An 18,288-nucleotide genomic window follows, 5' to 3' on the forward strand; every position below is an offset into this window, starting at 1 on the left:
GGGAGATGAAGATGAGAAGAGAAGATGAAAACAACAACAAGACTATGTTCAACAAAAAGAAATAACATAATAGTAAGAACATATTAATGAAGAGAAAAAACAACAACAACAAGAATACTTGAAAGAGCATGATTTAATCATAAAATAAAATATCATTTCATCTTCTCATGCTCCCGGTGTACTTGAGCATAGCCTCTTGTCTCTAAAAAGAGGTTGAGTACTACCTCATTTGGCCATGAGGAGATGAAGATGAGAAGAAAAAAAAAGAGAGAAATGAGAGGAATGATGATTACATTCCTCTAATGAGAAATGACCTAAGGAAGATGAACAGCTTCACTTGAGGATCCCCTTTGAGTGAAGCTCCAAGATGATGCCTCCAAGAGGGTTGTAGCTTGCTTCAAGTTGGAGAGGAAAATGGAGAGATGAAGAGGGAGAGAGAGCTCAAGAGAAATTCTAAGTCTTTAAGTGAGAATACACTAGAGTTTCTCCCAAGGGCCAATCTTACCCAAGAGGAGGGGATATGAGGGATATTTATAGAGAATTTTGGAGCCAAAACCCAAAATTTGCATTTTTTTGAATTTCACCCCATTTTAATCCGAATTTCACATAATTTTGAATTATTTTGAAAAATAAATGGTTTGAAAATGGGTATGATCGGCCATTATATATATATATATATATATATATATATATATATATATAAATGAGTTAGACCTTTATCCACCAAAAAGACTAAAATCACCCTCGAAAATGAGTTTTTTTTATCAAAAAAAAGGGCAAATGGGTCTTGTCAACCAAAATGACCAAAATCGTCATCTAAAAGTAGGTTCTTTCGTCAAAAGGAGGGGCAAGTAAGTCTTGTCAACCAAAATCAACCTCTAAAAGGAGGTTTTTTTGTCAAAAGGAGGGGCAAATGGGTCTTGCCCACCAAAAAGACCAAAATCACCCTCTAAAAGGAGGTTCTTTGTCAAAAGAAAGGGCAAATGGGTCTTGCCCACCAAAAAGACCAAAATCAGCCTCTAAAAAGAGGTTTTTTGTCAAAAGGAGGAGCAAATTGATCTTAAATGCTTGATTTGGATTTGAACTTGGGTTTTGGATCTATGAATTAGATTTTGGGTTTGAAAAAATTTGGGGTGATTACACATTGACTTGAAAAGGATGAAATCCTTTAATTTAGGCAACCGGAGAAAAAAATTCGGTATAGTCAATACCTCAGTTTGAGTATATCTTTTGGCAATGAGACGAGCTTTCTATTACTCAACTGAACAGCACAATACTTGATCTTGTACACTCGACGACAACCACTATGTTGTTTGCCATGAGGAAGGCTAGTAATTTCCAAAGTTGAGTTAATCTCTAAGGCATCAATTTCAACATGCATGGCATCTCTCCAATGTTGATGTTGCATGGCCTCATGGTACGATGAAGTTGAAGGTTCTTGGTGATTGAGGACAACGGCAATGAAAGTTTGGTGGGAGGAAGAAAAATTTCCAAGGTGAAGATAATTTTGCAATGGATACCAGTGCCTTTTGTACAAACCAAAACCATGCTTGAATTGGAATCTTTGAGTTCAGTAGACTAATAGCAATGGTAATCCTTGAGATATGAAGGGGTCGTGCACTGCCTCGTAGATCATCGAGGTTGGTCAAGTGTTGGTTGGCAAGGTGAGGAAGGAGATAGGTTTGCATTATGTGTGTCAACATTAAATGGAGAGTCATCTTGAGCAGTACAGAGATCATGGTTTGATGGTGGCACAAGGTGAGGAGATGCATATTCATATTCCAAAGATTCATGTATAAATAAGGGTAGGACAACTCGACCATTTTTATGAGCAGCATTGTGAAAAAGAAAAATATTTTCCATGAATTGACATCTCTGTGGGTGAAGATCTCATGTGTTTCAAGATCATATAATTTATAAGCATTTTGGCCATAAGGGTATTCAATGAAGACACTTTTACAAGTTCAAGAATCAAATTTATGTAATTTGGAATTATTGTATGCATAGTAAAGGCATCCAAAGGTGCAGAGATGATTGTATTTAAGTTGTCCATAAAAAACTTCGAATGGACTCTTGTTGCCGAGTGGGTTTATAGGCAAGCTATTTGAGTGTTAAATGAGCTTGAAAATGCAAGGCACAAGCAATGTTAAGAATGTCCTTGTGCTTGCATTCAGCAACTCTATTTCGTTGTAGAGTAGAAACACAAGAATGTTGGCGTTCAATGCCTTTAGAACCATATTTAAAAAACATGAGGTACGAAAAAAAAGAGTTTCTCACTTGTAGCGCATGAGATATATGATAGAATCCAATTTCCCTCATGCTATATACAAAACCAAATGTATATACCCTAAACAGGATCATGCTCATGTTAAATCATTGAAATTAAACAAAATAACATTAACTGTAGCGGAAGCGTACCTGAATCTATCTGAAGTGCACAGACCGTAGATCGCGGTAGGATCTTCCAGAGTCTGTGCGGCACACATGTGAGGTCTCTCTCAGATGGGGAAGAGAAAAACCCTAGAAACCAACGTTTCAAACAACTATTCGTACGACCTCAGGGACCACTACCATTTTATATTAAGGGCAATTGCAGATTCAACCCATCAAAGAGTCTGTAATTGTGTACAGGTATCTATACATTTCAAAATTACCCCATATCATATAAAATGACGTAATGTCCCAAAACGCAATCACTTAAGCGGATATTTACATTAAGACAACCATAATGTCTAAAATTCCTCATAGACATATGCCTACAATCCCTCACTTGGGTCAAATATGTCTTTATACATTCAAACATTACACAAAACCTTAAGAGCTCATAATTGCTATCTTATTAAACGTTATTTTCACCAATCTCGTCCATGACCATATCAACACAAAACTAAAGCGGCTTTCGCTATATAAAAAATTAGCTAAACCTTCAATGATCACAAATGTTAACACAATCAATGACATAGATCCGATATAAATGTATAACATGAGAATTACATGTAATGTGATTACGACATGTCTATTCTCAACTGGTCCAACTTTAAAACCTTATGGAGATCAGAAACACAAACACAGATTAGAACCAAAGAACTTTAAACTTTATTCTGCAGAAAACAGAATATGTGTCCACACATAAGAGCAAACAAAATACAAACTCTCACTAAACCAACACATCATCCAAGGATAACACCCATATGAACAACATGTTCGTGAAAGACCTTAGGTGTTAAACTTTTAGTAAGCGGATCCGCAATCATAGAGTTTGTCCCAATATGCTCTAAAGACATCTGACCATTCGGTATCATCTCTTTAACAGCAAAAGGTTGTTATTAGAGTACAAGACTGCTGAATTATTGTCACACAATAACCTTAGTGGTCTTTCTATACCATTCATAATACACAGCCCCGTGACAAAATTTCATAATCACAAAGCATGATTGGATGCCTCGTAACATGCTATGCTACTGTCTTGGCACCCAGCAAAGTCAGAATCTGAATACTTAATGATCTCCAATTAGTCTGACTTCCCGTATGTGAGCATAAACCTTTTGTTCTTTATAAGTACCTCAATACCCTTTTGGCTGCTTTCCAATGATCCATATCAGAATCACTTAAGTATCTACCTAACATTCCAACTTAAGTATCTACCTAACATTCCAACGATAAATGCAATATCCGGACGAGTACAAATATGAGCATACATAAGGCTTTCCACAACAAACGAATAGGGAATCCTTTCCATTTTCTTAGATTCGATTTCACTTTTAGGGCACTGTTTGAGACTAAACTTGTCTCTATAGCAACTGGAGTATCTCCTGGTTTACAATCCTTCATGCCATATCGCTGAAGCACCTTATCAATGTAGGCCTTTTGTGATAATCCAAGAATACTTCAAGAATGATCTCGAAATATTTGGATCCCCAATACAAAAGATGCATCACAAAGATCCTTCATGTCAGGCTCTGTTGACAAAAATTCTTAGTTTCATGCAATATGCCTACATCATTACTTGCCAGCAATATATCATCGACATATAAAACCAGATTGATAAATTTACCCCCACTGAACTTTTGGTACAGGCATTCATCAACCATATTAACTTCGAAACCAAATGAAACTATAACTTGATGAAATTTGTAATGCCACTGACGGGAACCTTGCTTTAGCCCATAGATGGATTTCCTCAGTGGAACCTCTACTTAATTTTCTTGAGGTTGTTGAGTTTGTTCTTCAGTAGGGAGATCGACATCATTGCCTTCTTTTGAATATGTTGATGGAACAATGGCAGGAATGAATACCTTATTATTGTTTACAACATCTATATGAGTGGACCTAGGTCCCCTCTTCAAAGGCAATGCTTCTAACCTGATCACCTCCCCAAACTCAATATCCTTAAAGAAATGGACATTTCCTGTTTCAAAGAAAGACTTACTGAATGGATTACAAAACTTATAACCCCTTAATGTTTGTTCGTTTTCTTTTTATACATTCAATGCGAACATTAAAGTCTACAAAATCAAGAGACTCAAGAATTCTATTCGATACAAGCCTTTTTATTCTATTTTCAGAGATATGTCCTAAGCGCCTATGCCATAACATAGCAGAATTCTCATTGGCTAATTTTCTTTTAGTACCACTAGACGTAACGTGCAAGGTTTTATGATATGAAGCAACTGTATCAAGCAAATAGAAGTTATCGCTACTAGACAAAGAACCAGTGACAATCAAATTTGAGTGCAGTAATAACTTAAATTTACTTCCTCCAAATGAAGAATAATAACCAAATTTGTCCAGTAAGAAAATAAAAAATCAAATTTCGTCTAAAAGACGGTACCACATAAGTTTCTGTCAAATTCAAATAACAATCAGTCTTTAACAATAACCGAAAATCTGTTATGGCTTCAACTTTCGCCTCCTTGCCATTGCCCACACAGATGAATCTTTCAGCATCATTTGGCGTTCGACAATTTAAGCAGCCTTGCATAAAGACACTTATGTGAGTAGTAGCACCTGAATCTACCCACAAAGTGTTTCTAGGTACTGAAGTTAAATTAACCTCAGAACAAACCAAAGTAAGAAGTGTACCATTCCTTTCATGCCATGCATGATACTTAGTATAATCCTTCTTCATATGACCTTCACCCTTGTAAAAGAAGCAGCCTGATTGGCATTCCGTATGCTTCTTCTGTTTTTTAATGGATGATTGGTCAACTGCAACTTCCTTAGCAGTCTTTCTTTTCTTACTTATAAAAATCGAATCATTTAACTCAGGAATAGTACTCAAATTTACAAATATCATAGATGCAGAACTCTCTGTACAAAGAACAAGCCAAAACATACTCACAATCAATACATTTACAAAAATGAAATAACAAATATAAATGAATTTAAATACAATGGCCTAAATCTCATCACAAGGTACCGGTGTAACGTTAATATCCAATCTTTGGATTGAAATATTAACTGCAAGTAGTATTCTTGGTCAACAATGAATATAGATAATTAACCATGTCAAACAACGAACCTACCTTTGGATTGACTCGCTATTCACATGGAAACCTGAAAATTATTACATATTCATTGCCCTGTATACTTAAACTTGACCAAACAACAATCCTCCTTTGGGTTGATTATTGCCTGCATGGATCAAGTATACTATCATCTAATGTTCAAAACAGCTAAATTCGTACAACAGAGGTCACTTTGGTGATATAAAGTACAAGCCTACTCATTTCGAACAATAGACATAGCCAAAATTCAAATTCATGGTCCAAACATTCATGTAAAGTACACCCACAATTTTAATAACATGCAAAACAAGATACATTAATTAAAATTGCCTACAACATTATCCCTACATTGAATCCAAGAACAAGATGATTCAATGAAATGGGCCCAAAAAAGTCCAAAATTGCATGAACCGATACCATAATCATGCTTAAGTTGGTCAAGAACCACTAAATTGGCCTTAAAATGGCCCGTATTATTCTTAAACCACAACAAAATCACCTACAAGGCCCTAAATAGGGCTGAACCTGTCTAAAAATTGGACAAACCGATCAACAGTAGACCGTCTCGGTTCTGAAACCCACTGAACCAGTTAAAAAATGACTAAAATCGGTTCCAAAACTAAATGAACCGGCCTGAAAAGCCCTGAATCGGTCAGAAAATCAACTGAACTGGTTTGAAAAGGATCTGAATCGGTTCGAAAACTGAATGAACCGGACTGAAAATGGTCTGAATCGGTTCCAAAACGTACGAACCGGTTCTGAGTGGAGTCGAATCGGTCCTAAACCGAATGAACCGGTTCGATTCTCCTCAGAATCGCTCTTAAAAAGAACTGTTTTACAAGGGTTTAAACCGAATGGATACGGGTCGGGTTTGAAATGACCGACCCTTATCCGAGAAACCATATTTTTCAAAATTCAAAACTTATGGATGCAGGTCGGGTCCAACATGACCTGAACCGGATCCGCAATAACCATATGGATACGGGTCGGTCAGATCTACCCGACCCGAACCAGAAATCCAAATGTAAACCAAAAGGATACGGGTCGGGTCCGACATGACCCGACCCGGATCCGAAAGATCCGTATTTTGAAAATTTAAACCATATGGATACGGGTCGGAACCCACATGACCCGATCCGGCCGAAGTATTTTCTGCAAAATTTTAAACCTGATGGATACGGGTTGGGTCCGAAAGGACCCTCCGGATCCTAAGTCAGCAAAACAATTAAACTGTATGGTAGGACCTGACCCGGATCCAAAAATCCTTAAACAAAAGAAGCAAGCGCGCGGCGGCAATTTTTTTTTTTTTTGAAACTGATGGTTCCGGATCGGGTCTGTGAAGAGCCGACCCGGTCCCACCCGCGTGAGCCGTCGAGGGCGTCGTCTCCACCGCTCGCGGTGGTCTTCCACCGCCAGGCCACCCAACTTCGTGGGTGGCCGCCAGCGGGTGCCGCCAGGACGGCTGGCCGTCGCCCACCGCGATGGCCGGCCGTCTCCCACCGAAAACTGGCTGGAATCGGCCCGTTTTCTACCTTTTGCACATCTGCCCCTTCCTGAAGATGGGCGGTCGAAACGACGACGAAGAAGCCACCAGCAGGCCACCCAACGGCGTCGGTGGCCACCGGCGGGTCGCGCAAGGACGGCGGGGTTCAGTCGTCGCCTAATGGCCGGCCGACGCCAGACAAGACGGCCGGAAACCGTCGCCCCTCTTTGCACCTCTGTCGCCCTTCCCTGCTTCCCCTTTCCCTCTCCCTGTTCTTCTGTTTTGGCTGCGACGGAAGCCCAATGGCTTCCATTGCTCACAACAGAGGTCCGACGGCCGGTGGGTCACACGGTCCCTTCCGGCAACAGCGATCTCGCCGGTCATCGCCACTCCCTTTGCCTCTTTCTGCTGCTGCGATGGAAGCCCGATGGCTTCCATCGCCCACTCCTTCAGTCGCCTCATGTCCCCGTCCCTCATTCTATGGCTTCATCAATGGAAGCCCAACAGCTTCCATCTCCCATCGCCCACAACAAGGGACAAGCGCGCCAGTGATGCAGAATTTCGAAGGGAATCAAGGGAAAGAGAAAATCCGAAAAGGGAAGAACGCACAAAAATCAACGTTTTAATGAACATGGGCTCTGATACCAATTGAAAGAATCTGATTTCCCTCATGCTATATACAAAACCAAACGTATATACCCTAAACAGGATCCTACTCATGCTAAATCATTGAAATTAAACAAAATAACCTTAACTGTAGCAGAAGCGTAATTGAATCCATCTGAAGTGCACAGACGATAGATCGCGGTAGGATCTTTGAAAGTCTGTGCGGCGCATGTGAGGTCTCTCTCAGATGGAGAAGAGGAAAACCCTAGAAACCAAAGTTTCAAGTAACCATTCGCGCGACCTCAGGGACCACTACCATTTTATATTAAGGGCAATTACGGATTCAACCAATCAAATAGTTCGTAATTGCGTACATGTATCTATATATTTCAAAATTACCCTATATCATATAAAATTACATAGTATCTCAAAACGCAATCACTTAAGCAGATATTTACATTAAGACAACCATAATGTTCGAAATTCCTCCTAAACATATGCCGGCCCACCAAATGATCTTGTAATATAGCCATGTGTATTGAGAGAAATCATCAACTATCGTTAAAGAAAAATATGTGCCACATAATGAAGTTGTTCGATACCCCCCATATATGACAACGAATCAATTGAAAAAGATGAGAAGTGAAAATAGAGAAAAAAGCAAACATGAGTGTTTGCTTTATAACAAATAGAGTATTGTTCATGTAAACTAGAAACATTCAGAGAAGGAAATAAGGTCTTAAAACGGTACAAAGAAGAGTGTCCAGGGGGTCCTGCCAAAGTAAGGAGTCAACGGTGGAGACAAGAGCAGCGCATGATGTTTTCTTCAATCTCAAGGTAGTAGAGGCCATTGATCAGTCTACACTCCCCGTTCTCCCTCTTTTAAGTGACGGTCCTAAATTGCATAAAGAGTATTATCAAATATCACATTATACTGATTATTGACAAGTTTAGATACAGAGATCAGATTGAATTTGAAAAAAGGAACACAAAGTATGTTAGACAACTGGAAATGGGAGTTAAAGACCATGGTTCCAACATGAGTAACGGCTGCAATAGATCCATCCGGCATTTTTAAAGGATTGGAATTGGTGGGAACGGCTGACGTTAAATGAGTGATAGAGTTTGTAATGTGGTGTGTGGCTCTGGTCTCTTTGGATCCAATTATGTTAGACAACAGAATTAACATGAAGAATAGAAAGCATACCTACAAGATTAACTTTAGGAACTTGAGAAGTCCATGAACTCCTTATATAAGTCAGGAGTAAAGTTTACTAGATTTTGGTTGGAAGAGGAGGCGTTGGATGGTAATGCACCGTCAACCGTGCATGAATTTACCTTTGTTTGCTGAATTGAAACTTGAGAGGTGAACTTCTTGGAAAAACCATTGAGATGAAAGCAGCGTGCTTTACATGGCCCGATGTCCACAATGATCGCAATTGGGTCGGGGACGACCGTGAGTAATTTTTCTAGAATCAGTCCTTCGAATGGCTGCAGAAATGGGCTTGGATGAGGCATGATGCTAAGTTCTCTTTGACGTTCTTCTTGGATGAGTAAAGCATGTGCATGTGTGAGATCAAACATTGGGTCCATAAGAAGAATTTGGCTTCAAACAGCTGCATAGCTTTCATGAAGGCTCATTAAAAAATAAACAAGCCGCTGCCTTTCTAGAATGTCATTCATCTTTTTCGTGCCTCTAGAATCACATGAATTGCATTTGCGACAATCATAATCATCCCAAAGATTCTTCAATGAGGTAAAGTAAGTTGCAATGGAAGATTTCATTTGCTTACAATTAATTATTTGCTGCTGGATCTAAAATAAGCGAGGACCATTTGATTCAGTGAAACGATTTTGTAACACCTTCCACATGGTAGAGGCTGTCTTGGCATAGGCAACTGTAGAGGACAGACTTATCTAGAAAATTGAGTAACCAAGATAATACCATACTATGCATCTTACCATGAGCGGATGAGAGACGGTGGGGACTAAGGTTTTGGAATGGAGCTGCCAAAACAGAAGTTGGGTGAGAGCCATTGTCATGGCTTGTTTCCACATCTCATAGTTATTGCCAGTCAATGGTTGAGAAACCAATGGCATACCTGGATTGTCGGAGTGGTGGAGATAAGACGGATTGTCCACATCCGATGCTCATTGTGCACTGGCAGCTGTCCTCCCTTGAGAGAGTTCTTTCACCATGACAGAAGATTAGAGCTTTGCTAGTTCTGATACCATGCTAAGAAACGAAGAACCATGCTAAGAAACTAAGAACAAAAGACCAGAGAAGAACAGATCTGTGTCTATTTTTTATATACTGTTACAGAAGAAGACTACAGAGAATATATAAGGCTGTGCGATAAAGAGATAGACATTCCCCTTTTCCTAAAAATCAGCAAAGAGATAAAAGGTACGATATACATAAGAATTACAGGCGTAATCTACAACTGTAGACGATGGAGGTTTCCTGGACTATCGTAAAAATGGTTAATGCAGCCGTTTTACTTCGTTACACCGCTACGCTCATCAGACAGTGAGACACCATCTCCCCTGCATTTAACCAATCTTGTTGCAGTGAGTTGCAGCTCACTCCAGGTCATTTTCTGTCTAGTGATTTTTTGTTTTTTCTAACCTTTAGTTGACTGAAAATCAAATACATGCGACCTATTGATTGACCATAGATGCCAACCGATCGTAAGCCTGATCCTTTCAATTCATCATAAAGAATAGGATTGGAGAGGAGCAGTTGAGTAGCAACGAGAGTGAGGAGACAAATTTATTTAATTCGTACTCTCCCCTAATGCTGATACAATGACGTTTTATTAATGCTACTGAAAGAACTTCAATGGCGTAGAGGTCTATGTTATGATAGAACTGCAGTCTCATTGAAAACCTTTCCAAGGCATACATTGAGCGCCACATAAGACGACCATTTATGGCGTCTGCCAACATATCATCGAATGCTGTCACCGTAGTGACATTCATTTCCATTTTTGGTGGCACAGAATATGCCCGGCAAAAGACATTCAGTGTTGCATTTCAAACGCTACTAAACATTATCCGTCTTGCTGTGTGAAATCTTAAGGGAAGTAATTAATCAAATGTCATGAGGCGGTTAAATAGATAGTGGGTATCCTTCTCATGGCACACCACAAACCAACGAAAACCATAGACAAAGCTGCCCGTAAGGTCTTAAGAATTCAACCATCATGCATGTAATAGTTCACAATAATTATTCGCAACATAACAGAAAGGTAAAGCCCATGAAAATCAGAGTAATGCATATCCACACATACACCATTGCCAACTGGGGACTCCACGAGCATCGTCAGAGGACAAAAACCACACATCTGCTACATGTATTTGAAAAATAAAAAAGAGAATATTAAAATAATACACAACATTAGGATGTTTAAAAGTTATGTAGGAGAGAATGATGTAAAATAATGGAAACAAGAATTCATGAAAACCTATCTAAAACCCCTGCTTACACAGGATACATGAAAAGACATAAAATGTGGATGAAAAATAGAATGGAGACAAAGAAGATTCAACCATGACTATGTAAAGACGAAGAAAGAAGTCTTAAAATAAGTCCGACAAGAGTTAGACAAAAATACATTGATAAAGTCACAAAAGCAAATCTCTGACGTTAGAGAGGAGGCCAAGGAAAACAGGAAAAAAAGAAGCTTGGGCATCACTCGGGTACCTGGTACTCAGCCCAATTGGACCCAAAAAAGTCGACCCGTGTCAACTTGACAGGATTGATTTGGTTTAATTTATTTTTTAATATTATTTTTAGTTAATAATGATATATATTTTATTATTAAAAATATATTTTATATATAAATTTTTTATTTTATATAAATTTTTTATTTTAACTGGGCTGAGTCTAAACTCAAATTTCAGTAGTAGATCTAACCTGAATCCAAATTTTTAAATATCCGGCCAACCCGATGCCCAGCCTAAAGATAAGGGAGAACCGCTAGACTCACCAGCGACACCCCTTCTGCTCGCCCTAGCCCGAGCCGTTTTGGAGCGTCGGGTTGAGTACTTAAAGGGCAGCCTTTTGCAGCACCAGGGAATCAAATCCATGGATTTTGATTTCATAATTCTATGAGAAACACGCGTTATAAAACCCACTTGAACAGTGAAATTCATGAACGAAAACACGCCCTAACAGAAACCGTTAATTTGGTAATTGCCAAACCTGACCTCATCCCAACCCGCTTTCACCAGGCGACGTCCTCCACAGCTCGAGCTGCATAACGAGCTGCCGCACCCCCCTTCTGGTTAAACTTAGTTAGCCGTCCTCTTCTGGTCGTTGGCAACACGCACACTAACCAGCGGAGTCTCTCTCTCTCTCTCTGGTCTCTGCCTCTGAATGGAGGTGCTCTCTTTCCCTCCTCTGCAACTCCCTCCTCCCTCAGTTCTCTCTTCCAAGTACTCCTGTGCTTCCACTTTCCACCACATTTCTCTCCACTTCCCTTCGCCGACCATCATCCGGAACACCATATTTTCAATCAGCAAGAAAATTTCTCCTAGTGCATACGACGGAAAACGAGGCATTGGTCCCACCTCCGATGACGCTGACGAACAGGAGGAGTTCTCCGGAGGCCAGAACTTCGATTTACCCTCCTTTTTGGGCAACACCCTGAAGTCGGAGGATGGTGATGGCAGAGTTATGGTCAAGTTGCCCGTAGCGCCATGGATGAAAGAGCCGATTGTGCTCCCCATCGATAGGGTTCTGGACCTCTCCAAGAAGGGAGGCGACAGAGGTAAGGAAGCCAGCTACCATGGCGACAGATTGTTGACGGGAGGGGTTCGTGGCGGAAGAGGGAGGCAGGCGATGCGAAAAATTATCCAGAAAGTTAACAAGCTTGGTGAATTCCGTGAGAGGGATGAATTGCAGAAGCTCCAATCTGCGAATGCGACAGATTCTGAGTTTAGATTTACTGAATTTGCTGAGAAGATGGAAAATGGGATTGGCGGGAAGGAGCAGGTGTCAAATTCTGGACAGAGAGTGAGATTGCCATGGGCTAGAGCTGAGAGGGTGGTTTTGAGAAGGAGAGTGAAGAAGGATTATGGTTTAACTTCCGAGAAGTTGGGGCTTTCAGAGGTACTATTGTCGAGATTGCGGGTTGAAGCTGAGAAGATGAAGGTATGGGTGAAGGCAACAAAGGCGGGAGTGACTCAAGAGGTGGTTGATAGGATAGGGAGGACATGGAAGAAGGGGGAACTCGCCATGGTGAAATTTGACGTGCCTTTGTGCCACAACATGGATAGAGCTAGAGAAATTGTTGAGGTTGGGAGACTTTTCTGAAATGTCAACTATTTTGTTGTCAAATTCGTCTAGTTTCATGATTCTGATCCTGGTTCCTTTGTTAGTACCCGAGGTATGGAGCCTTCAATAACTTCACACTGAAAATTATCATACATCTCGTTTATAAACCATAGTAAACAAGCTTTACGTTTTGTGACCAAAGGAGAAAAATTCCAAATGGTAGATTTCTTCGGGAATCCAACTGGGCAACATATGTTACTCAAGCAACTGAGAAAGTCAGTTTTTTTCCTCATGTTTTCATGTTATTTGGTCGTCTAGACCCTGGTAGGATCAGGGAACACGAATGTGAAGGGGTTGGTTGTTAATAAAGGAAGGGCGTTCAAGACGGGGCATTGTAACTACTATTCCTGGGGAAGCTTGCAAAGCTGCATGCTAATTTGGTGAACAGAAGAAAATGTTCACTGTGTTCAGGTCTCTTCCTGATAATCTTTTCCCAAGCACCTCATGTAATCCTGATATGTTCCTCTTGGAAAGAGCCAGAAATGTCTTTATAGAGCTTGAAATTTTTGCAATTGATTTATCTTCCTTTGCTGGATTTGTTTTTTCTTTCAGATGACTCTTTCTCTACGTCTAGCTTACATGGATACAGGAAGATGATAAACGTTGATGGTCAAGTTAATTGGCTTGTGGATCTGTTATTATGAGTTACTCATGCTTTTGTTTGTTGTGCAGACCAAGACTGGTGGTACTGTTATCTGGATCAAGAAAGACAGGCTTGTTGTTTACCGGGGGTGTAATTATGATCCATCTTCCGCATGCAGTATAGTTGTTTCATTGCCAGATCATGCTAAGGGCAAGTATGAAATGAGTGGTTCTGAGATATCTAAATTTTGGAGGAATTCTGTGTCTTCAGGAACGGTAGAGTCTGGTACTACAAGTGGAGTACTAAATACAAAAAATGCAGTTGGGGTTGCTTCTGCAGTAGCAATAATTGGTGAGGAACATGTTCCACCAATTAATGGAACATTGTTTGAGAGAGAGGCTGATCGATTATTGGATGGCCTGGGACCCCGTTTTGTTGATTGGTGGTGGGCCAAGCCTCTGCCTGTAGACGCCGACTTGTTACCCGAAGTAGTTCCAGGTTATATGACACCATTGAGGCACTGTCCTCCACATGTAAGACCTACTTTGACAGATGATGAGCTGACATACTTGCGAAAGATTGCACGGACAATGCCCACTCATTTTGCTCTTGGTAATTAATTCTTCATGATCTCAGTTTGCATACAGTTTGGGATGGATTTTGGTTTCCTGAAATTTTCACTTCATAAACCTTCAATGAAGTTTGTATAAGGGTTATGCTTTTTGGAACTTGAGATACAATCTAATTTTCACCTCATAAATCATTGACAAAGTTTTGTATGGGTTAATACTTTTTGAGAGTTGGGAATACTATTTTAACCACTGTCATAACTTCGATAGTACAATTTTCTTTTCATTTTTGCAGGAAGAAATTCAAGACTTCAAGGCCTGGCTCATGCTATTTTGAAGTTATGGCAGAAAAATATTATTGCAAAAATTGCACTAAAGCGGGGAATTGCAAATACCAACAATGAGCAAATGGCTGAAGAACTAAAGGTAGGAACACGGAACGAATTCCCGAAAGCTACACTTTTGCTGCAAGTAGGAAAAAAAAGAAAAAAGAAAAGAAAAACTAACTGCATACTGCAAAGGGGACTGTGCTGTCTATTTTTGCACACTCTTCATGCTAAAACAGACAAAATTGAACACTTGAATAAACACAGCTCTCTGAAGCTAGACTTTTCTTAATATTGCTCTTTCACTCACGATTGTGGTCTTTAAAAATTTTATTACATATTTGCTGATTTTACGGATAGGTAGATAGGTAGCTCCTGTAGAAGAATGATCCAAACAAGACATTGTTGGTTGATTGTGCCTGATTTAGATTTTCTGTTACTTAATGGCTTTATCAAAAAGGGATTTTGTTTCTCATAGGAAATACAAATAAACGAGTTTCCCGTATATTGTGGGGATTTGCTGAAGAGGATAACTTATAGAAGAATCATCATGTAAGGTTGTTTCTGACTGACATAAGGCTGTAGAGTAATACTCAATTCTTTGAGAAGATCATGGGTGTTAAAGATACAAAAAGGGGTTTTCTGAAATATTAGGAAGTTAGGGAGGATCTCTTTAAATGTTTTGTTATTTTTAGTGGACTTCTCTTGTAATTTTCCCTAACCCTAATCTCTTAATAGAGATTACGGTCACGTAATGAACTTCAACTTTTTGCTGCCTCTCTCTCTCTCTCGCAACATGGTATCAGAGCGGGTGTGGGCGTCGACGGCAGGGTGCGCTTTCTGGTGACCTTCTCCGGCGACCATCTTCTCCGGCGACAATCTTTCCGGCGAACAGCCAAGTGAGTTCCTTTCTTTTTCGTCCTCTCTCTTGTCATCGCTACTCCTTATTCCCTCTTATCACCCAATAAGGAGACAGTGAGGGAATAGGGGTTGGGCGTGCCGTGTGAAGGAGGACCTGATCACGCCTATGTGGAAGGCGTGATCAGATCCTCATATTGGTCGTATGAAGCAGACTATTGTGGATGTAGTGTGACGTGTGACGCTGTGGTTTGTGATGATCATAAATACAATTTCGGGAAAGTCAGGCTGCGTGAGGTGTTGTGGATGCTTTGTGGAGTCTATATGCTGCTTATAAATTCAGTTTTTTGAATATGATCAGAATTTTTCTATAGATCGTGGATACAAGTTCAGTAAAGTAAGGCTGCGTGAGGAGTGAGGACTGCTGCTGATCCTTAGTACAAGTTTTTTGTTTGATTTTGTGGATTTCTTTGACACGTGGACAGGAAGTTTTATGAGAACTAGCTGCTGTTATAAGTGGCAGTAGTCTTCAGTCGTTGGGAGCAGCAGTCTTCAGTCGTTGGGAGTTCATTCTTGTTTTTTTTTTGTCATCGGCTGAACCAGATCTGAAGTGACAGTAATTTCCTAGCCCTCTTTCTTTAAACGTTTGCGTCAATCTGGTCTTCTTTATTTACTATGGCTGAAAACAGTAAATCTGAAGGGTCTACTGACTACAAGATGGTTGGGAATTCATTCTCTTATGGAACCACGATGAAACTTAATGGCTCAAATTATGAAATATGGTCTAGGTTATTCATAATGTCGGTGGCTGGTCATAGGAAGAAATATATTCTTGAGGAGGATGAACCTATTGAGAAAAAAGGAATATATGCTGCGTGGGATGAAGATAATTATATTGTTATGTCTTGGATTATGAATAGTGTGGAGTCTCATATAGCCCCAACTATTGCATATTATACCAAGGCCAAGGATATGTGGTCTTTTTTGAGAAAGACATACTCGCATGCCACTAATGTAATCAAAATCCTACAACTAGAAGAGGAGTTATGTAACATTCGACAAGGGGATCAGGACCTATCCCAATATTTTGCTACTTTGACTGCTGCATATGAACGGTTAAAGGCTCTTCGTCCACCTTGCCAGCATTGTTATGCATCACACGTTGAGACTGGTATGGTGGCGAAGTTTTTATCTGGCCTATCTTCAGAATATTCTGTGGCAAAGTCTCAAATTCTAACAGGCAGTGAACTTCCAGATTTAGCAGACACATATAATAGGCTGAGTCGTTTTGCAGCCACTCTTTCTCAGACTACGCATGACACACCAGTCTCTGCACTTGTGATATCAGGAGGACGGAGCCCTAGTTCTTTTGGAGGCACTAGGGGACGTGGTACAGGCCGTGGTGCTGGACGTGGCAGATTTCAGTGCTCTTATTGTGGCAAAATTGGTCATCTAGAGGATCGTTGTTGGGACAAACATCCTCACCTCAGGTCTAATGTTTCATCTGGACGTGGTGGAGGTAGAATCACCACAAGCAGAGGTCCTTCTTCATCCCAAGCAACTCATTCAAAGGCAACAATATCTGTGGTTGAGTCTTCTACTGATCCTTCTATATCTATGTTATATTCCCTTAACCTAAGTAAGGATGAATATGATCGTGTTCTTGCTCAGAGGTCTGCCTCTACATCTACCTCTACATCTACCAATGCCGCTGTTGTAGATTCAGCATTCTCTGTTGGTGCTCCTACTGCTGATCCAGGTATGACATGGATGATAGACTCGGGCGCTTCTAGACATTGTTGTAATCAACCACAAAATTTTTCATCATTTGTCAGATTTTCTACACCACAGCATGTTAAGCTGGCTGATGGCAAGTTGTCCCCTGTTTTGGGTAGCGGTGATATTTACCTTCCACGTTTAGGCACTATTACACATGTGCTATATGCTCCTCAGTTTCCTGTTAATTTGATATCTGTGAAACAGCTAGCTATCGACTTACAATGTAAAGTCATTTTTGAATCTGACTCTTGTTCTTTTCAGGACTTACCAACTGGGAAAATGATTGGTGGCGGCCATGAGCGTGAGGGCCTTTATTTTTTGTCAATCCCAGTTGATGTTGCTGCATCTTCAGTCCCTTCCAAGCCTTCTCCCTTCCAATGGCATCTCAGACTGGGTCATCCTTCAGTACCAAAACTTCGTCGCATGTTTCCAGATATTCCTGCATCAGAGTCCTTCTTATGTGATGCCTGCCAGTTGGGCAAGCATACACGGAGCAGCTTTCCTTCGAGTCAGAGTCCATCGAGTCAGAGTCCTTTTGATCTCATTCATGTGGACGTATGGGGTCCTAGTCGGGTTCCTTTTCGATCATGTTTTCGATATTATCTTGTTCTAGTTGATGATTTTACTAGAGTCAGTTGGGTTTTGTTGTTAAGGGAAAGATCTGAAGTCATATGTATTCTTCAAAAATTTATCAAGGAAATAAAAACTCAGTTTGGACCCATTGTCAAAAATATTCGCACTGATAATGCTCTTGAATTCAAGTCTTCCATTCTACTTCAGTTTTATGCCGACCATGGAATTCGACCTCAATATACTTGTCCACATACGTCCCAACAGAATGGTGTAGCCGAACGCAAACATCGGCAACTCCTAAACGTAGCTCGTACCTTCATGTTACATTCTCACATGCCTGCTTATTTTTGGGGTGATGCTATTCTTACTGCGTGTTACCTCATTAATAGATTACCCTCTTCCTCCATTCAAGACCGTATTCCAATTCAAATTCTATATCCAGGGCGTTCATTATTTCATTTACCTCCCAAAGTTTTTGGATGCACTTGCTTTGCACATATCCTAGGCCCGAACAAAAGCAAACTTGCTGCCCAAGCCATCAAATGTATTTTTATTGGCTATTCAGCCAATCAAAAGGGATACAAATGCTTTGATCCCTTGACCAAGAAAGATATTATCAGTGCGGATGTTACCTTCTTTGAGTCTCGTCCTTATTTCCCTCCG

General features: G+C 40.3%; 2 protein-coding genes across 4 annotated transcripts in view; both read left to right on the forward strand.

The window, feature by feature from the left end:
* The first annotated feature begins 11,860 nt into the window (after nucleotides 1-11,860).
* Nucleotides 11,861-18,288, forward strand: part of LOC116257851 (chloroplastic group IIA intron splicing facilitator CRS1, chloroplastic) — a 40,141-nt gene continuing 33,713 nt past the window's right edge. Inside the window, exons 1-4 of one of the 3 annotated variants that reach the window (XM_031634853.2) lie at nucleotides 11,861-12,898; nucleotides 13,610-14,132; nucleotides 14,385-14,515; nucleotides 15,222-15,314. In XM_031634853.2, the coding sequence (XP_031490713.1) occupies nucleotides 11,978-12,898; nucleotides 13,610-14,132; nucleotides 14,385-14,515; nucleotides 15,222-15,314 (1,668 nt within the window). In that variant the 5' untranslated portion in view covers nucleotides 11,861-11,977. The remainder of the gene's footprint in view (nucleotides 12,899-13,609; nucleotides 14,133-14,384; nucleotides 14,516-15,221; nucleotides 15,315-18,288) is intronic. The other 2 variants (XM_031634851.2, XM_031634852.2) reach the window with 2 other exon arrangements.
* Nucleotides 15,321-17,434, forward strand: LOC126410227 (uncharacterized). Its single transcript, XM_050078788.1, has 2 exons — nucleotides 15,321-17,032; nucleotides 17,314-17,434. The coding sequence occupies exons 1-2, from the start codon at nucleotides 15,949-15,951 to the stop codon at nucleotides 17,349-17,351; spliced, it is 1,122 nt and encodes a 373-aa protein (XP_049934745.1). The 5' UTR covers nucleotides 15,321-15,948; the 3' UTR covers nucleotides 17,352-17,434.

Source organism: Nymphaea colorata, chromosome 7 (assembly GCF_008831285.2).
Source record: "Nymphaea colorata isolate Beijing-Zhang1983 chromosome 7, ASM883128v2, whole genome shotgun sequence".
Classification (NCBI taxonomy): Eukaryota; Viridiplantae; Streptophyta; class Magnoliopsida; order Nymphaeales; family Nymphaeaceae; genus Nymphaea; species Nymphaea colorata.